General features: G+C 35.7%; 1 protein-coding gene across 1 annotated transcript in view; it reads left to right on the forward strand.

The window, feature by feature from the left end:
• The window catches only part of LOC149805301 (uncharacterized), a 384402-nt gene that overhangs the window by 37730 nt on the left and 324216 nt on the right, over window positions 1–22456 (forward strand). Inside the window, exon 2 of the mRNA XM_089949218.1 lies at window positions 19961–20050. Within this exon, the coding sequence (XP_089805344.1) occupies window positions 19961–20050 (90 nt within the window). The remainder of the gene's footprint in view (window positions 1–19960; window positions 20051–22456) is intronic.

Here is a 22456-nt window from a genome sequence, read left to right on the forward strand (position 1 = left end):
GTTGAGAGAACGCATTTACGGAGAGCTGGTCAAAATACAAGTCAACGTAAAGAACAATTACATCCGTTACGTCACCGGTGTTTGAACCACTGGTACCTGAATGCTATACAAGGACTGATTCAGTTGAAAGTGTTCCATTGGACAGACATTGATCAACGATCCCCTAGTTTTAAAAAGGATTGGTTTGCTATTGATGATTCTATCTATTACATTGTAAACTTACTGCATCGAATTCCAGAGGAAGAGTTAACGAATTACCAACACCTTTTACGCAATGTCAACTTAGTAAAAGAGGAAACTTCTGAACGAATTGTAATGTGTAAATGAGTGATGAAACGATTTAAAGTCGACACTGAAGTAAAACCATGTCTGTGCAAACGGTACATTTCTTGTGTCAGACAAAAGAGGATTTAGTATGACCTATTCATGGATACTTTACAAGAGAACATTCGCGCTTTGCCTGTGGAGTTGAGAGAACACATTTACCGAGAGCTGGTCAAAATACAAGTCAAACGTAAAGAACAGCTGCATCCGTTACGTCACCAGATCTTTAACCACTGGTACCTGAATGGTATAAGAGAACTGATTCGTCAGAAATTGTTTCAGTGGTCAGACCTTGTTCAATACTTCCTGGGCCCCGATGATCCACGTGTTGATAATTTTGGTTACTTCGAGATTCACCTAGAGCAACGCATTGAGGAAGACAAGTTAAAGGATTACCAACATATTTTACGTGGAATCTACTTAGCGGAAGAGGAAACTTCTAAACAAACTCTGACGTTTCGGTTACAGTATGCAAGATTTAGATTCCCTACTGGAGAACGAAGATCTCTGGCTAGAAAGTACGTGTATTGTTTCCGAAACAAAGAGACTATAAAAACAGGCTGCCATGCCATGACTTATGTCGCATGTAATTGAACAGATTCCGTGGAAGGAACTCAATGACCATATTCAAACCGTGGATCGTTACCATCGATTATTACAAGAACTGTATCCATTCAATTTGGGTCGACAAGTGGTGAGTGTCTTAGTGACTTGTTTTTTCTGGGATTTCGTTTACGTGTGGAAGTGTTACCTAAAGTAGGTAACGACATCAGTCAGACGTTGAGCAGAACGACCGCCAAGTATCCGATCCGACGAGTGGAAGTGAAAACCTTCACCATTCCTAGGGGACAGCGATCCATGATCGAAGATCATCTGTTCCAAGGACAGCTACCCAAACGTTTGATCCTTGGTATCGTCGAGAATACAACCTTCAACGGAGCTGTCGATAAAAATCCTTTCAACTTTCGACGCTTTGGCGTGTCCAAGATCGAAGTCAGTCGCGATGGCAAGACCTTGTGTACCCGACCTTTCGAGCCTAACTTTACCCAGAACAATTACTTGAGATCGTACTTGTCCCTGTACGAAGCCACCGGACAGTTAGGAACCAACACCAGTCACGGCATTACGTACGAGGATTATGCAGGAGGCTATGCTTTGTGGGGTTTTGGTTTCACTCCGGACCAAGGCAGCGACGAGGGACATTTGCACCCTATAAAATCAGGCCAGATTCGAGTGGAAATTCAGTTTGCAAACCCACCCCCTGATGTAACGGTGAACGTCATCCTGTATGCAGAATTCGATAATACCATAGAAATCAACAGTTTGAGAGAAGTCATTCTAGACTATTAGAAGCTATGGAAGACTGTTATCCCTCTTTACCTAGCGGAGAAACTTTGGAGATGGAATGTGAGGAGGCCGTACAAGAAGAAGAAGAAGAAGAAGAATCCCAAAACGAAGAAGTTGTCATGATGAAGTCAAGATGGCCAGAACAAGAAGCCCATTTAGTCTCCTGTTTTGCTACATTTCTGGCAGATATAATGAAAGAATTGATCAAGGAAGAGTGCTATGGATGTCACAACGATCATCCCAGTCAAATTCAACACGACAAATGTCTGATGTTGAGTCAAGAAGAAAAATTGGACGAATATCTGGACAAAGCTTGGGGTCACATCGAAATAGAATTCGTGTTGAACGAGTGGTATAAAGGCTTGGATAAACATTCTTCTCCTCCATTAACGTCTCTGGAGCGCCGTCGCATCAAATCTCTCTTGGACCAGAGTAAGAAGTCGGATCTAAACGCCTTTTACTTGTCAGACATTTTCAAGCAAAACGTCAGGATCGAATTGATCACTTATCATTACCTGTGAAGAAGAAGAAGTAAAAAACCCCACACAAATCAATGGATACCTGGGAACTTTATTACCTTTTGAACCACAGTTCGTACACGGCTTCTTGGAATCCTGTCGTATGTGCTAAAGATGAACTCCCTCATCGCAAACCTCAAGACCATCTAGCTTATGTGATCAACACGGACGACATTCATCTCCCAGGAACCCACTGGGTAGCAGTCTAGTTTCCTCAAGAAGGATGTGTGGAATATTTCGATTCGTACGGATTGCCCCCTTTGGAAGACGATATCATTGACTTTATGAGAAGAAATGCTCAGACCACCCGATTCAATAATGTGAAATTACAAGGCACAGATTCCTTGGTGTGTGGACAATATTGTGTGTATTTTCTGCATCATCGCAGCCTGGGCTATTCCTTAGAACATTTAGTGACTCATTTTGATCCTCGTTCTTCTTCCAGGAACGATATGAAAGTAGATCAATGGTTTGTGACCATTATGCTTATCTTTTTTCTCAAGCTAGGAAACGTAGTGTCCATCAATGGCCTAATGACTTCCAACAGTGGAAATCACAATTTCATTCACAACGTTGTCAACCCTGTTTAAAGTAGAGTGTTAATTGAAAAAAATGTTTGTCATTAGAAAAAAAATGTTTGATGTTATATTGTTAAATTATTATTAAAAATCTTAGAGTTGTTTGTTAGTGTTAAGTGATTTTGAATAAAAAATGTTGTGTTTTGAAAAAAAAAGTGCCTTTGTGGTTTGTTTGGCTATAAGAATTTTGATTCATGCTCTTTGACTTCTTACTATCCCTCTCATGACACTCATTGAACGTTCCGGCTCGAAAACCGTGGAGGGATGTTTTCCTTCACGTCCGCGCTTTGACTTTAAAGTCGGGGTAGCCTCCAGTCTAACCATCCATTGTCGACTCATCCTCCTACGAATATGTGCTCCAAACTAGCTAAGCTAAACGAAGCCTACGTGAATTTGCATAGGGCCAGACACAGTCTGATACTGAAGCCAGAAGAGACAGAGAATGTGAGAATGCTAAAAGTCACTGAAGACCTGATAGAAGAGCTCTTCAGAGAAGAAGTGAACAGGGAGAAAGAAGAATGGACAGAGAAGTACAGACTTCAGAAACAGCAGGGAGAGCAGCAACAACAACAACAGCAGCAGCAGGAACCTGAACCTGACAGAGGCTTTGCCGATTGTCGTATCGACACCAAAGAGTTCTTCTTCTCTTTCCGAAGAAGCAGACCTATCGTCAGAAAGTTTATCATCAGAGGGCGTCGCATTCTTAGAAACTAAAAGATCGCCCTAGCTTCAACTTCCCACAAACAAAAAAAACCCAGCCCTTTTCAGGGCTACCCAAAACCTTTAGAAAAGAAATAACAATCGATTTGCCAATGTGTATGTAGAGTAGTGTGAATATAAACACTGCCTCTTTTGTGGTGTGAGTGTATGTGATTGTGTGGACAGTAGATAATGATCATGTTTTTTTTTGCTGTTTGACGTGAGTGGAGAGTAGATTAGGGGTTTGATTTGATTGCTTTGCGTATGTGGATAGTATATTGAAGTGATTAATGAAAATTTTTAAATTAGTAATGGGTAGTATAAAAAAGTGAGTGAGTGTTTCTTTTAGGTCCGCGCGCTGTTTGGTCATGATCTAGGTAATATCAATTTTGTTTTAGGGGCTGTTTTCCTTCACGTCCGCGCTTTTAGTATAAATTGAAAATCGCTGGGCAGTCTAGCTACCCTGTTCATTCGTTAACAAGACAATGAATACCAGAATTGTAAAGCTTCTAGAACTCCAGATGCACCTGGAATATGCCAGACGCATACTAAATGAACTGGCCGCGGAGGCCATTGTCGAAGAGGGAAGGATGAAAGAGGAGGAGGAAAGAAGAAAAAAAGAAGAGGAGGAAAAGGAGAGAGGAAATTTCAGAATCCCAGAGACAGAAAATTGGGATTCTGAAGCCACTTATCCCGCCTCTGTTCTCCCCCCAAAAAGAGTGAAAAGAGACTGGGGAAGAAGATGTGTGTGTGGTGCCAGGCCTGGAAGGTGCCATCATTAACCAGGTGCCATGGAGTTGAAAAACAAACAGCCCTTTTCAGGGCTACCCAAACCTTTAGAAAAGAAATAGTAATCGATTTGCCAATGTGTGTGTGAGTGTGTGTGTGTGTGTGTGTGTGTGTGTGTGTGTGTGTGTGTGTGTGTGTGTGTGTGTAGAGTAGTGTGAATATAAACACTGACTCTTTTTTTATTTGTGTGTGTGTGTGTGTGTTTGTTTGTAAGCGATCACGTACGTTTGTGTGGATAGTAGATTATTGGGTTATGTAAGAGCTTAAGTTGGGTTGTGTGGATAGTAGATTTGGGTTTCATTTTAACGCTTTGCGTGAGGTGATAGTAGATTTGGGGTTTGTTTATTGCTGCTTAACGTATGTGGATAGTAGATCATATGAAATGAGAAAAGTAGGGGATGTTTTCCTTCACGTACTCGCGTTGTTTGGTTATGATCTAGGGGTAATATCAGTTTTGTCTTAGGGGAATGTTTTCCATCACGTCCGCGCTTTTCGTATAAGAACCCACAGTATTCGTCGTTCAAACCATTCTACAGAGAATAAAAAAGAAGATGGCTTCAAACCAACTTGATAAAATGAAAACATTGCAAGACGTCATGGACAATTTGGGTATGATGGAGCAAATGTTAGTGAGGCTAAACGAGGATCACTATTCTTATAGTCCCCATCGAGTGAAGATGGAGATCAACAATTTAAGAAAAGTAAAGGACATGATCAGTGCTCTGATGAAAGAAATAAAGGAGGAGAAGGAGGATGAAGAGGAAAGGATAAGGATGAGAGAATGGAACGAACAAATTGAAAAAGAAGAAGAAAATGAGAAGAGGAAGAAAGAAGAGGAGGAGAAGCCGAAAGAAGAGAAAAAGGAGGAAGAAAAGAAAGAAAAGAAGAGAAAAAGTGAAGGACAGAAAATAAGAAGTTGGTGGAGAAATAGAAGAAATTAGAAGAAGAAACCCAAAGGCCCTTTTCAGGGCCACTCCAGTCTCTCGAAAAGAGATAGACTTTCCATTGCCTACCCCATTTTTTTATTTTTATTTTATTTTATTTTTTTTTTATTTTTTTTTTTAAAACAAAAAAAAATAGAGACCCTCCCTGTTTCAATTTTACATAGATCCTATACAGTCCCACGGGTTTTTGTCCATGTTAAATTCACATAGACCCTATAGTGCCGGTCTTGTATTCCCCCATGTTAAATTACATAGACCCTATAGTGCCGGGGTAGTTTTCCCCATGTTAAATTTACATAGACCCTATAGTGCCGGGACCCTGTTTTTAATGGTAAGTCCCATAGACCCTAAACCGCCCCACTTCACTACTAACGTAATTGATATAAAAACTAGGCCTAGCTACTGATGTCTTGATGAATACATTTTGCTACAACACTAGAACTAACTGGGCTAAAGCGAGGGGCATTAAAAATATATGGTATGGTCAGTCAATGTACCTCTTAAATAATTACAGGGCGAAGTTGTTTTCGCTTTCCTAACAGAAGAAGGCGAAGTTTACATTTCTAGGCGACTTGTCACCCACTTACGAATGGCATTTTGTCTAAGTCTCAACATGTCTTGATTCTGGGGTCACGTGCACTACTTATTCTGCTACATTCAAAAATGAACACAATAACAAAAGCTAAAGTTGTTCATTTGATGTACTTTTATAAATGACCACATACGAAATAATTAGGTGGATTCCACCTGGAACTTAAGCAGACTCCAGGCGGAATCTGCCTAAAATATTAAAAATCTGGTTAATACAAAGGCGGACATGGAAAATTTGAGAAGTCAAAGATGAATCCATCTAGAGTCCGTCTAACTCTATGATTGACTTTTGTCAAATTCCTGCTATAAATACATCTTTAGGCATAATTTTGGACTTGGTTTATTTTATAACCAACATCTAGGTGGAATGAAGAACTTAGTCATTTGCATCAGTTAAATAAGGCATAATTAGGACTTGGCTTTTGTGTGTCTGTAAAGTTAAATGACTGAAAATATAGTGATATTTTGTGATTTTAATATCACTGACATTTCAATAAAAATATCAACAAGATATAATAACATTAATTGTTTCTTGTACAATTTGAATGATTTTCAGCAGCATTTATATTTCCTGTTTCTGATTGCTGTAATTTTATTGTTTATTTTGGGCACAATTTAAAACTTCTTTCCACAGCTTTCCTTGTTAAATTTCTTTTTCAAATTTGTTGTTGTTGTTGTATTTTTGTTTAACTTCAGTTGGATTTAACTGCCCTCAAACAAGTTTTCATCTTGTTTTCCGTTTTAAAACATAATTTCGCTTTTCTCCTGACCTGAATTTCCTCGATATGGACCCATTTTTTAATATCGTCTCCCAAACTTTTTTAAAATAATGCTCTATCCGGTCCCATTCCACAACGCGCTTTCAAATAAGTATTTGTTCCGTTTATTGCTTAACAGAGGATCGTTGTATACAGCTTTCTGATTGGTGAAAACTTTGCAATTGCCCAATGAATCGTCGCGTAACAGAAACTGATGGGAAAGAGCATGTTTGCAAAACATGGCGATTCGAATTTTCGAGCGGGACGAGAGATTGAATAACCATTTGAAAAATGTGCGGCAATGAGAATATCCTGAACGCAAATTTGATGGGAACGTAATTGGTCAATCTGTATGAAAGCTAAACGCCAGGTCAAGCATTTTGCTTTTTGTGCCATAAAGAGCTTTACAGTAGCGGCTAACATGCTAAATAGGACAAGGAATTGAATCAGGAATCAGGATGATTTCGAAGTTATACAACTCCAAACTGATTAACTTCAGAATTTACGGAGGGACAACGTGTAGATCACTGGTGGGAATTGTTGCCAGATATCCTTGTCTATATCAAAGATAGTCATATCTATGCGGAATTTTCTTGGCTGAAAAGTTGAATCTACTTTCAATCTCGTGAGGCATTAACTTTTTATTGTGTATATTATCAAAATATTGTAGGTGCGTTGGAATTCGGTGTAAAATAAGAGTAATTATTTCATGATAAACGTTTGTCACGACTGCTTATGAAACAAGGACTAATTCGAGAGACCACAACAGCATCATAGTTTGTGCAATAAAAAATCCAGTCTACAGTACAAGTGACATAAAGCAGGCTCCTAGCTTTTCTTCTTCTCATAATCAAATTGTCTCAGATGGATGCTTTTCTGTAATTTTGCATTATTTTCATGGCTGAATTTTTCAATGCAGATTAATATTTTATATTTTATATATGTTTATGTGTTCACAGATGCATGTGCATATGTTCCAGGCTTGATACTTTGACTTTTAAAACCACTTAATTATTCAATGTCAGATACTTCATGTCATGTTGTATATACTGTATACATTGTACATCACAGATAGAAGGCCTCAAGGTAGATTAGTTCTGTAAATAATTGAATTACCTTCTCTAAATAAAGTCATTATTATTATTATTATTATTATTAATTTTAACGCCCATTTCTCATGCCATGGATGTCATATAGTTACATCAGTATAATTGTTTTCATGCACACTTAAATATCACCTTGGTTAATAAAGTCCTGTTTAATTCATATCCATTATTTCTTTGAAACCTGTTGAAATGTCTGAGACACTAAAAAACTTCAGTAAAATACTATACAATGATCAAAATTTTAGTGAAATCTTACAAAAGTTTTAGTCAGTTTTTTTGTGAAACCTCAAAAATTTCAAAGAAATTTGAGTGAGACCTCAACATAATTTCATTGAAAGTTTTGGTCCAAATATTTGTGAAATCTCACCAAACTTTAAAGTGAAATGAAAAATACTTAAGTGATGCCATGTTGGATTAGATTTTGTATGCTTGTTGTTGTTGTTGTTTTAGGGTTTAACGCCATTTTTCAGCACACGATAGGCTATACATGGCGGCCAGTATTAATGGTGGAGGAAGAACCCGGGAAAACCCATGAAAAACCACCGACCCACGAGAAGCTACTGGCAAGCTTTCTCACATACCCACATAGGCTGAATCCTAGACTCGAACCCACGCAGACAGAGGTGAGATGGCAGTGATCCGTAACGGAGAGCGCTTTCGTCCACTCGGGGCCCCCAGATTTTGTATGCAAGAAAGAAAATGGCATTGCCCCTTAGGACACGAAAAACCTAAATCTTATTTGATAATGTCTGTCAAAATAAAATTTATGATCCATTTTAAATATTACTGTGAATATGTATCATTGATTTCCAGTCATGTCTAAAAATCATTAGGCAGTTTAATAGAAATCTGAAGTATACTTTTTATGGTTTAGGCAGAAATTGCTTTAAAAACCCGTCTGAAATCCGCCTTGACATTTTCATTACTGGATGGGGTTTTTGCAGGTATTTCCATCTAATTAGGCAGAAGTAAAGATTCCGCCTAGTAACAGTGATTTGCATATTTCGAGCTATATTCCACCCTGAATCTGCCTAAAGTGATAATAAGAGGAATCTAGGCTAAATAAGCAGAATAAACAGATTCCACCTTGTAGACGGAATAAACAAATTCCTCCTAGTAGGCAGAATAAACTAATTCCACTTAGTAGGTGGAATAAACAAATTCCGCCTAGTAATAGACAGACTGATTTGCATATTTCAGGCCGTATTCCGCCCTGAACCCACCTAAAATTTATAATAAGTGGAATCTAGGCTTTAAGTGAAATCAGCTTTAAAATTCCTCCTGGAATCTGGTTAAAGTCAGGGTGGAAGTTTTCGTACAGGCGTAGTACATCTCTGGGTCTTTCTGCCTCTGAATTCAATCACTGTAAATATCAGAACATTTTTCCCACCAGACTGTCAGTCAGAGCCTTTGATCTTGCTGCCCAGCTATTGCATCATGTTCTTTTTTATGTACTCTTATAAAATGGCAACATGTATGTACATAAAGGGGTCTTTCAGTCACTGAATTCTGTCATTGTAAATATCAGCACAGCTAACTGATCAACACATTTTCCCACAAAGCAGGTGGCTGAAGCAGGACTGGCAAGTCTTTGAATTTTGCCACACACCTATTACATGTGTATGGAGGACTCCTGCCTCAGTGATTTTCTGTGTGCCAGATCAAAAACTGGCGTCCAAATATGCATAATTAAGCTTTTCCAAGATCTCTGCCATTTGAAAAGAGGCAGTTGTCACCAGAATATTTTGTTCAAAATAATATTAATTTTTGGACAAACGGGATACCAACGCTGTGATTTAATGACTTGTGGTATGTCAGCCTATTCTTTTCTTAGCTCTGAAATGATATAATGTTTATGCATCAGGCTAAGGAAATGAAATACATTACTTTGGACACCATCTGTCAGCATTTCAGCCGAGTAATTAGGTCAGGTTTATAGCTAGCTTTATAGAATTCAACATAACATTGCCACTAATTGGCAAGAAATTTTAGGTGAACTGAACCGATCTTGTAATAAAAGTTAGTAAAAGTTCAACATTTTATAAAAATAAGCTATTATGTGGAAGAGAAACAACAATGAATAGGATGCAATGTGTTTACAGCATTTCATTCATGGGGAAAAAATTACTAAAGAATTTAGAAACAGGCTATGCTTGGGAATTTTTTGAGAATCCTGTTGTGTTGACAAGTTAACAGATGATAAAGTATGTGTGGGAGAAGGAACTGGCGTTGCATATTGATTCTGTCTTTACTAACATCAACTTCTTGCAAAATTAGAAACTTGGACTAAGATGCAGTATTATTCTAAGACAAACTTTCCATCCTTTAAAAAATGTATTTATTTGTATGATTCAAAAAGATAAAAGATATTAAATAGGTTATTCTGGTTTACTAGTGCAGAAAGGACATGAGAGTGGGTCTTCATTTTGACATTTAGAAATCACATTTTCATTCACATTTAGAGTAGAAATGTGTGATATTTTTGTACACTTTATGAATATCGCTTTCTTTAATTAAAGAACAATTGATACAAATTTTCAGCCAAAAACAACATGTGATCCAGTGTTTACAGAAATTATGTATCGTTGTACATTTACCCAAATAGAATTGTCCAACATGGTAGTAGGCATTTATGTTGACACTCCAGATATAAAAAATGGGGTGGGAAGGGTAAGAGGAAACTCAGAATTGGTTTGTTGCAAATGAAATTAAGAGCATGGGTCATTGGATTGAGGACTGAAGGAGGAAGAGCCAGAAGTGGGTGGGTGGGGAAAAACCTATGACAAACAAGTGAAATCCTCTTAACTTCATTTGTAATAAGTGCATGACCCCCATGCTATTTCATGCTGAATTACATATTTATTTCAAATGGCTATTTAGAAATACTCTGTGAACATTCAGCTTTAAGAATAAATGTTCCCATTTCTGTTTTTCATTGCTTCTGAAATCTTTCTTTGTATTTTTCAAAAGCACCATCTTACAATACATTTTCTGCATGAAATATATCATTCTTGAGTTATACACAAGTTCAGATTGTATGTTACTGTTACTTGTATAAAGTACTGGGCATAGTCATTACGGTGTCTGTGTACATTGATAATGAATTAATTTACAATTTAGTAAACATTTGCAGTGTTCTGATTTGGTTATGATCAGATATTTGTGGTCAATTTTCATTTCTTAATCATAAAATCAATGAAAAAGAAAATATAATAAATCATTTTGGGACTATTTCTACTTATCTTAAGTTTATCAGTTTTCTTCTCATTTTCATTACAGGAAGTCAGGACGTTTAGGGTATACGTTTTAGACGTCTACCAGTTAAATTCTGAAGTTCCAAATTTGTGATATTTTCTTCATAAATCTGACCATTATTTTGAACAATATTGCACAATTCATGAATGAGCAACCAGGGGCAAGTGGAATCAGAGAAGGAACTGGCGTTGAGTTGGTTCTCAAGAAATATTTATGTTTTTTAAATAGAGGAGAGTTTGACTGCATATTGATTCTGTCTTTACTAACATCAAATATGTTGTGGAAAGTCCCTAGATGTTACATGTGACATGCTACTTTAACTAGGTTTACTATTTTGGAAGTGCAACACAGATTTTTAGATATGAATGCAGAGAAAATACCAACTGTAATGAGGTTGCCATTTGGACATTCATTAATAGTAATCACATCATCTAGTAGTGGTGCCTGGTGCTACACACTGGCTTGTATTCTTGCTGAAAATTTACCAACAAATATATTACTTTTAGATAAATTTTAAGTTACTGGTATAATATTAACCCCTGTGAATACACACTTACAACTTAAATAAAAACAATCTAGATATTTATAGTACTATTGCAAGAACTTTAATATAGCCAAAAATGAGTTGTTCCTATTATATCAGTTTCTCTGTTGCAAGATACAAGAAGTTGTGGAAGCTTAACAGGGAAATGGTAATATAGGTTGTTATGCTCAAGGTATTTTGAAATATTTAATTTTCATGAATAATCTATACTTTGATTGGATTTGTTACAGCCGTAGTATTACTTATTGAAAGATTTGTTCCTCTCATTCTCCTAGCCAATTTTAGCAGGAGGAATCCAAATTTTCATATCTAAAAATTGAATCATTTTACTATTTTCCATATTTGGCTAGTAATGGTTTTCTCATCAGCAGTGGGAAAATTTCATACAATTCTAGGATAAAAATATTTTATGCAAAATATCTTACAACAAAGAAACCAGGTAATATTCAGTGATTTCCAAATGTGAATAAAAAAAATGCAAGGAAAACATTATTTTATGTTGCCATATGTGGTGGATGATAAATTAAGTGTTTGCCTCATTTTGATTTCCTCCAAAATATAGCATAGTTCAAGAGAATAAAATGTTATAATGTTCATTTTTACAGATATAAGAATAATTGTTATTTTAAACAGAGTACTTAAATTTAAAAAAATGCTCCTCCCCACTCATAGAAAGTGGCACAAGGGTGGCTGTGTTCAAAACTTGTATGCGTCACTAACATTCATAAAAATTGCCAAAGAAGCAGCTGGACAGTTATTGACTGTTAAAGTTGGCAATTATTTCTATTGAAACAAAATATTTGGCAACTGAATAATTGTTAAATTGTATTGTTGTCTATTAGTTTTCTCCTGAAACTTGTATTGACATTTTTGCTTGCCACCAATTACATATGTTGTAAGCAACCATATTGACAATGCATCTTCTGGATTGGATTACAAAAAAGACCCATTTAACTGAAAACTGAATTTCAGGCAAGGCATATCAGTTAACATTTTGAACATTTTCTTTAAATATTGCTTTTTTGAAAAATTAATGTGTTAAGCATGTACTATTTTGCAAATTAAGCAGATTAGATACAACTCTGACACTTCTTTTTTTCATTTACTTGCTTCTAGACACATGCTAAAATTATAATAAGGTCAGATATACAGTATTTGGGATCTCTAGGCATAAATACTCAATCTATCATCTGTACATGCTGTGGTGTATAAATAGACCCTATATTGGAAACTGCATCCAATGCATCTTTTTTGAAAAGTTGTTTAAATTTACTTGAGCATAGCTAATACAGGAGTCAGTGTGTTAAGTCACCTCAAGAGGCTAAATATTTAATTTAATCACTTTTTGCACTTGTGCAGTCTATATATAAACTTGTATCAGAGAAATCTGGTATTTCACAGACATTTCTGGTAGATTAAAGATTTGAACATGACATACTAATAGTAACCAGATATAGGTTGTAGTAGTTTTTAAATATCATTATATCAATTTGTCTTTGATTTGTTTATCCATTTAATTGCCAAATAACACCTTAACAAAGTAAAATGAAAAATTAGTTAGGTCTGGTTTGACAATATTTTTTTGTCAGACAATAAAGATGTTGCCAATTAAGCCTAATTCAGAAAGGTCATTATATCTGCTTTACAGTTTCTATGGACAATCATCACCCTACTGGTTTTAAAAACTAATAACATTAAGGAAATAAAAATGAACAAAACTGAATGATTTTACTAATCAGTCAGTGTATGATTTCTAACCTGATTGTTACCATGGGTCTCTAACACTGTCATCTTGTTACCACTTTAAACCGAATGGGAGTTTCTTTACTAACGTAGTTGCCATATTTATTTAGTTGAGTCTGTTTTTTCAGACAACAGATACAATGTAGTTTCCCATCATCGATAAGCTCCAAATAATTCTGAAAATTTCAGTAACACTGGGAGTTACATACTCTGAACACTATTTTTGTTCCAATTTTTAATAAAAATATTAGAACTAGATATTGCAAATATTGAATGCAGATAACAGTTATTTAGTAAAAATGGAATATTGTAGAAACCAGAAAAGGACAGCGAGCAGTCTCTTTACATTGACAGCTTTCATGTGGTTTGAAAGGTGACATGACACTGATAGGGGCTGCCTGGTGACAGGTTCAAAATGAAAAATTGATGAATGAAATGATTATGTTTTATACACTTTTGGTATCCTGGTTGTTTTTTGTTTTTAAAATTGCTTTGGGGGGGGGGGGCTGTTGTTACAAACTGCCAGGACTGCAGGTGAATACTATACACTTGTTTATTCAGTATGTTTTCCCAATTGTTAAATACTCTATAACCACAAAACACAAGACAAAAGAGGTGTACAAACTAATCTGTAGGGCTTATTAAAAAAAACCAATAACTCAACAGTTTATTGTCCCAAGCTAAGTAATAATAGACATAGATCAGTCCCTTACTCTATGTGGTGTGTGTAGAGGTGTGTCAGCACAATATCTTTAGAGCAAAATATGCAAAGCCTCTGTCTGAATTAAGAAGTATATAAAAAATACTAACTACATGTAACTTTCATTATCATGCTGTAAGAATTATTTGGGGACCTGGTCAAATAAAATGTCACCATCTAACTTTGCCAGAACTACATGTTATTTAGATATTATGTAATTTTGTGTAGCAAGTTGGCTTGTTGCCAATAATTTATTTTTGAAAACAGTATAATGAAAGAGAATACTGTTGCTGGGTGAAGTTTAGTTAGTTCTTCATCTTAAAGAAAAATGATTCTAGATGGTATGAAATAAAAATGGTGATGATCTGACATATTTTGTCCACTATGGCAGTCATCTGGAGAATCTTGCAATTGCTACTTTTTGGAAATCAAGAGTTATATTGACATTGTGTTTTCACCAGAAAACTTATTAGGAAATCATGTTGACCCTGAATGAAAATGGACTATGAAAGCAATCATCAATTCCATGTGAAATGCAAAAGACATTAGGTACACTTTTAAATAAGTCAGTGAAAAATGGCAAAAATTACTAATAGGTAAAAAAAAAATATATCTAATTACTGTACCTAAATTGTTAAAAATGTGATGTGTGATGTGATTTGGATTTTTAACATAGCTTTAACAATTTTTCAGTCATATCGCTACGATGTCTGCAATGTGGCAGTTTATAGTGATGTCTAGCACTGGGGCATCATGCATCAGACATGTAGCATGATGTCCCACCCAGTCACATTATCCTGACACCGGGCCGACCAGTCCTAACACTAACCTCTTAATGCTGAGCGCCAAGCGAGGCAGCTGTTAGTACCGTTTTTGTAAGTCTTTGGTATGACTTGGCTGGGGATTGAACCCACGACCTCCGGCATCCGAGGCGGATGCTCTAACCTCTAGGCCACCGGAGCGGTGTTAAAAATGTACATTCTTTCATAAACAGTAAGCTGTACATGAGCATCAACACATATAGGGTCTTGCAGGATCATTGATAGTTTTGACAACACTTGTTCACTAGATTACTAACAAGCTAATAGATTACTAACAAGCTAATGTCAAGGAACAAATCAACACCACTTCCAACTACCTCCTCTCCAGTCGACCTTCCAGACATGTTTGCAAATTTCTTCCATGACAAAGTACAAACCATTAGAGATAAGCTTGACACCACAATTTCAATTGACTCGTCATCACCATACAGTTGGGATACAGAATTTGAGCGGCAACCATTAGCAGCATTTGAACCTGTCTCTATGGATTTCGTACTTACAATCGTGATGAAGAGTGCACCAAAGTCATGTGAACTTGATCCAATTCCAACATCACTGCTGCTTGAGTGCTTAGATCCAGTATTGCCTTCACTAACTGATGTTATTAATACCTCTCTCTCATCTGGGGAATTCCCATCATTTTTCAAAACTGCCATTGTAAAGCCTCTGCTGAAGAAACCAACACTAGACCATAACGATTTAAAGAACTACCACCCAGTTTCTAATCTCCCATTCATTTCAAAAATCTTAGAAAAGGTTCTATCCCAGCTTGTATCTCATCTAAATTGAAACAGTCTTTTTAGCAATGTACAATCTGCATATCACCCTTGCCACAGTACTGAAACTACTCTTCTAAAAGTAGTCAATGACAATCTCTCTGCGTTGGATAGCGGAAAGATTACAGCCCTCACCCTCCTCGATTTGTCTGCAGCATTTGACACAATAGACCATGATATATTACTTCACCGTCTCCAGCATGTATTTGGCATTCATGATACAGCCTTACTGTGGTTCAAGTCCTACTTGGTCAACAGGACACAAATTGTATCTGCAAATGGAATACACTCCAGTCCAGTTGATTTATGTTGTGGTGTTCCACAGGGGTCCGTTCTTGGACCTGTTCTCTTCATTCTATACACTCAGTCGCTCTCAAGTGTCCTACATCATCATCCAGTGTCTCACCAACTGTATGCTGATGACACCCAAATATACAAATCTAGCCACCCAACTGAAGTTGATGCTACCATCCAAGGTGTAGAGAGGTGCATTTCTGATGTGAAATCATGGATGACTTGTAACAAGCTGCAGATGAATGATGATAAAACTGAGGCCATTCTGATCACAACACAAAGACTTTCTCATTCACATCCTTTACCTCAAACAATAAATATCAGCAATGCCAACATTAAATTCACACAATCAGTAAGAAACCTAGGTGTTACTCTGGACAGTACTCTCACATTGCACCAACATGTCATGAACATATGCAAGGCTGCATATCTTGAGCTGAGATGCATCAGCTCAATTCACAAATATCTTTCAGTTGATGCCACTAAAACACTTGTGTGTTCATTAGTACTTTCAAGACTGGACTATTGTAACTCAATTCTGTCTGGTTCATCGCAATATATACTCCAGAAACTTCAAAAAGTTCAAAACACAGCTGCTTGGATCATACTTAGAGTACCACGATCAGAGCACACCTCCCTGCTGCTTTGTACCCTACACTGGCTATCCATTCGATCCAGAATTAAACACAAAATTTGTTCTCTGTGCTACATTTCACTGTTGGACTCTAGTCCTACATACCTATCTGACCTCACTCATGTGTACACAACAGCAAGATACTTACGCTCCTCTTCTGACAATCGTATACTCATTATTCCCATTATGAAAACAAAGTCATATGGACAGCGTTCTTTTGCATACCAGGGCCCAGCAATGTGGAATGAATTGCCCACTAAACTTAGACACAAAGACACAGTGATCACATTCAAGAGGGCTCTCAAAAGTCACTTATTTTGACTGCAAGAACAAACTTAAAGACCTAATAATGTTTCCTACCTGAAATATTCTCAGCATGTTTTTTTATTTTTTAATGTTTTTCTAATTTCATGTTGTTTGTTTTTGTAATAATATCATTATGTTTCTTATCTTAATGGTGTTGTCTAATGTTGTAAAGCGCTTAGAGCTTCTAAAGATTATTCTCTATACAAAGCCCTCATTATTATTGTTATTATTATTCACATCATTGAAGAGTTTGGCAAATGTCATGCAATTACCACTGGTCTGTATCTTTAAATAACCTTTATATTTTTCCATTGCATCAGCAGAAGTACCAAATTGTTCAGGTAAGAACTGAAATGAAAGTTTAAACTATTATATATTAAAAAAATGCAGTATAAAGTTATACCATAGAGCCGACAGTGTCAGCAGAAAACCCCCCAGATGGGATTGATGCTTTACAGAAAATAAAAAAAGAAATTCAAACAAAATTACAAAGTGACACAAAAGCTAATACAGTTAGCATTCTTCATATGTAGATTTATAAAAAGAGACACTGTATATTCCGTAATTAATGCCCCAGGGGAGTTGCATCTTCCAAATCGGGGTCATTTTTTTAGAGCACAATAATGGAAGCTAAAGTTGTTCTTCTGATGTACTCTTATGTTGACCACACGTACATCTGTGGGTCTTCCTGCCACTGAACTCAGTCATTATAAATATCAGCATTATTTTATAAAAATGATCAATTGATCAACACATTTTCCCACTCAGCATCTGGTTGAAATAGGACTGGTAAGTCCTTGAACTTGCCACCCAATCGAGTAGGAACCACATTTTGATAGATATTTCTGAATAAACTCCAAAACACCAAATCCCCAGTGGTCTTTCAATAACATACTGCCTAGTTGTGTTAGAAACATCATTTTTCATTGGCTATTTGACTCGCACATGAGCAGAAGGGTAAAAGTTGGATTTTTTTTTCTTCTTCTTTTTGTTGTTGTTGCTAAACGGAGCCATTATTTTTGTATGGAGACCACTCTTTATTCCAAGTGCCCATCTTATCCTACTTTTTGCCCAGTTGTGTTAGAAACATCATTTTTCATTGGCTATTTGACTTGTGCATAAGTAGAAGGGTAAAAGTTGGACTCCTTTTTTTTTTTTTTGCTAAATGGAGCCATTATTTTTGTATGGAGACCACTCTTTATTCCAAATGCCCATCTTATCCTACTTTTTGCAAAGGCTCATCTCTCTGTTTGCAGTTCATACCAGTTTGCCTTCGATCTGAGACCAAAAAGTCTAAAATCCGGACACAAAATCGGATTCCGACCACAGGCGAATTTTGGGTAGAAAAAAGCTGGGTCCAAAAAATGAGTTTTTTAAATCTGTATTTTGTAGTGCAACGAGATATTCCAGATTATTTGGTATTTTTTTAGAGCTACATCTGTCTACCTTTCTATAATATGACCCACTTTAGCGTATCATGCATGACCATGATGCTACAGAGCTCGGCAGTAGGCTACTATCTCTCCTGCCCCTTTAAGTCGTCGTTAGGGGTTAATGTGCTAACACTACATGAGTGCCCTTGACTTCAGTAATTTATACATTGATTTATACATCGTAACAATGTGGTCAACTGAAACTGCTGCAACATTTGTTGCAGTGATGGGTCTAAAGCAGACAGGTATTGAAAAGCATAGGGTCTCACACAACATCTTTTAAATTAAAAGTCATAAAGTTATCAGAAGCAAAAGGCAAACACCAAGCCAGCAAGATATATAATGTAGATAGAAAACATGTTCAAGATGGTGCAAGTCAAAGAGTAAAATTGAGACAATTTCAAAATCAATTAAAAGATCACAAGGGTCATGTAGGCCATAAAAGTACATGTACATAGAGGAAAAGGTGCTGAAAGATGAGAGGCAGGGTTGGAGTAACCGGATTATGTTAAAATTGTCATTGTGGACTACTTAATTCCTTTGTTGTACTTATGAATTACAGAATGGTGATGATTCTTGGTAAGTTTTAAATTTTCTGTTCTTAAAAAGGGGAGGGGGACGTTAATTAGAGTGGGGGCATTAATTAGGGACTATGTGGTATTTCATCATTAAATTTAACAAAAGCTTAAAATTTACAAATGCTAGAATAATGTTGGGTTGGTTTTCCAAAGATGATCGAGTGTTCTTTCAAAGTGGGGTAACTATCTAGTCCCATCTACTCTTGTTGGAGGCAATATAATTTTCAAGCACGGAGAGTCCAGAGAGCTTCCTAAAGTTGAATCTTGTCCAAATATCATTTGCAGCATTCTATTTGACATATGTGACAAACATTTGATTAAATTATCATAAATATAATTTTATTTTGTTTTATTCACCCTTAATTTTTGAAAGATACAACTGTTTTGTAAAATAAAGATAACTTTTGAATTATTTTTTCATGAATAATAAAAACACTCTGTTAATATAATTCAAATCCAAACAAGATTACTCGGGAATTTACATATATTCTTTACTGACAGAAACTACTAATGTACCAGTGCATTGAAAAAGTAAGTACCTTGGTATGATGTACCACCAGAAAAAACTACCACTGTAAGCTATTATACTGCTAATACTGCACACCTCTGGATAAAATAGTCCCTGCTTACAGGACATTTTTATGATTATAGGATTTTTCACCATGATTTCATCTCCATTTTATTTTAATTGTAGCAGACCACCTCTTGTAGTGCTATGTATCTTGCTTGTTGTATAAAGTACATATGTACTTTCTTTTACAGGCACGAAATCTGTATCACATGATTGCACATCATGATGTACATTAGGCAGTGATATCTCCTAAAAATAGCATAGACTTGGAAATATACTTGCCATTGATGAGTACCTATTTCATAACAATATTAAAGTTTGTGTGGACAGAGTTATGGTATGGTTTCAGTTGGTAGGGTATGAAATCACTAAATAATTTTGAACTAGATTGTAATTGTTGCAAGTAAATACTTTCCTACATTGAGGGTGGAGTACAATTAAGAATCGGTCATATCCTGGTCCTACTTTGTAAGAGATCGACCTTGATATGCATGATTGTGAGGGTCAATATCTTACATTGTTTCACTAGGTCAGATCATTACTGCAGAAATTTAATACATCTGTGGATTATAAGACAATATTTCTTCCATTTATTTTTCTGATAGATTTTTTAATTTGAATGATATAATAAATGTATTTATCTTTTTACAGGGCACATGTTCAGGCAAAATATTTATACATGCAAGTCTCTTATAGAACATGCACTGGTTTTTGGGGTTGGTCATGTCGTACGGCTTATAGGTGAGTAGCTTAGTCACCTTATATTGTTACAAGAAAAACACAGCAGGCTAAAAGTAAAAGTAAATAAAATTAATCACTTAATATAATTTTATTTTTAATAAAAAATTAATTTAGGATCTTGGTAATAGTTGAATATATCCACATTGTAAGTCGGGAAAGCCATTTTTGCTGATTAGCAAAAGATATTCTTGTGTTGATGACATATTTTGCACATATTACAATTAGCAGTGGCTTTTGTGTGCAAAGAATTTCTAAGGATCCCATTTTTGGATAGTACACTTTTAGATAGTGGTTGAAATGATCCCTAACTCTTCAGATTAATCCAACCTCACTCATTATTTAGGCTTTCTTGGCTCGAGGGAATGATAAATTTGAAAGTGATCACAAAAAGTGATGACGTATCACTGTCATTGGCTCTGTGAGATATCTTGTGTAACCCATCACCATTTTAGCCAAACAAGATTGGAAATATTGGGTTAAAGTGTCATGAAAAACATATTTAAACAAAATGTCCAAACACAGAAAAATCCTACATATACTGCATTAGTTTTGTTGTAAACTATTATTTAAGTAGAAGCATGTGTTTGTAAATTGATTGCCAGTATGATCATGGCTTCAACTTTTTTTTTCACTTCAAAATTACAGAAGTAACTGAAGATTATTATTATAAATTGTTTTGACATCATGTTTAATTGTGAATAAAAGGGGTGCAACAATTTGCCTGTCTATTTGTTATGTCTGTCCATCACACTTTAGTTTCTGCTCTGTAACTTTAAAGTCTTTTTAAAAACTATTGGTGTATTATGGAAATATGATCTTAGTACACTTATGTAAAATTAGCAGAGAATATTACATATAAACCATGCATGGGTAACTTCCTTCTGGGCACAGGATGGATAAGTGATTTTTAAAAACACACTCTGTGATGTACTAACATAATGGATAAAATCAATTCGCAGGCCATATTTTGCCCATCCCTGAAATAGGGTTATTTGGGTTTAGGACAAAGTTGAAATTCATCTTTTTTGTGTGTCACCTGTAATGTACTGGAGACAGAGGGATTTACTGATATATCACTACAATAGATAGATAGATAGTAAGATAGATAGGTAGGCAGATAGATATATAGGTAGGTAGGTTATGGTAGGTAGATATAACAACTGAAGTTAGAAGCAAACAATTCTTATTTTGTTGGTTTCTGCTCCAGATATTGTAAATTCATTTGAAAAAGAGAAAGAAATTTAGCATGCTACTATAGAATGATATGTATAGAATATATGGTAATTTTCTTACAGGATAGTGAAAATAACAATTATATTAAAACGTTATTTCATTTTTGTAATCACACCTTTAAGGTCCAATGAATTTTTGTGCTGGTGAGATGTCCATTCAGGTGTCCTTTGTTTGTTTATCAGTTAGTAAGTTACCATTTTTGTAGCTCCACATTTATTAAGACCAATTGAATTTATTCAAATTGTTGCAATTTTCATTCTGGTGTCCTTAATGGTTGTTTTTTATATCATGCATGTGTAACGCAAGATTTTGACCCATAGCAGTTTGAAAAAAAATGGCACCAAAATGCCAATAATTTTTGCCACTATCTTTAATTGATTTTCATTTCGGTCATTATGGAAAGAAACAAAATAACATGAGTAAGTGTTGTACTGTCTGTAATAAATTATATACTCTGTCACTGAAATTATTCATCCTTTAAAGCATTCCCAAAATTAGAAAATTTGATCTCTTTTTGTTTGTAGACAATATAAACCAACATTAAGTACTATGCAATTAGCTTTACATGTGCATGTGCTACAGCACATCAAATGCAATCAAATCCAATAGACCTTGATAAAAAACAATGTTTATTGCTTTTTCATGTCTCAAAAAAATTATAACATCAAAGTATTGTATTGTTAGAAATTATTAATAATATGATTAACATTATTAATTTTAGTTCTGTTTTTGTGATTTGGATTTTGGATTTAACATTGCTTTAACAATTTTTCTGTCATACTGCTACAATATCTGCAGCGTGGCAGTTTATAATGATGTCTAGCACTGGGGCTTCATGCCACAGATATGTATCATCATGTCCTACCCAGTCACATTATCCTGACACCAGGCCAACCAGTCCTAACACTAACCTCTTAATGCTGAGAGCCAAGTGAGGCACCTGTTAGTACCATTTTTATAAGTCTTTGGTATGACTCGGCCAGGGTTCAATCCCACAACATCATTCATCTGATGTGGATACTTTAACCACTTAGGCCACCAGAGCAGTCTACAAACCTGACATCACATATATTCTGCATGCATTCTGTACATCTGCATGTTTACAAGGCTAGAAGAATGTAACATTTTTAGAAGGGTCGATTTTGGAATCTGGGTTTAGGCTAAAATGTTAGG

The sequence above is a fragment of the Sinohyriopsis cumingii genome, chromosome 2 (genome assembly GCF_028554795.1).
Source record: "Sinohyriopsis cumingii isolate HCF-2022 chromosome 2, ASM2855479v2, whole genome shotgun sequence".
NCBI classification, from domain to species: domain Eukaryota; kingdom Metazoa; phylum Mollusca; class Bivalvia; order Unionida; family Unionidae; genus Sinohyriopsis; species Sinohyriopsis cumingii.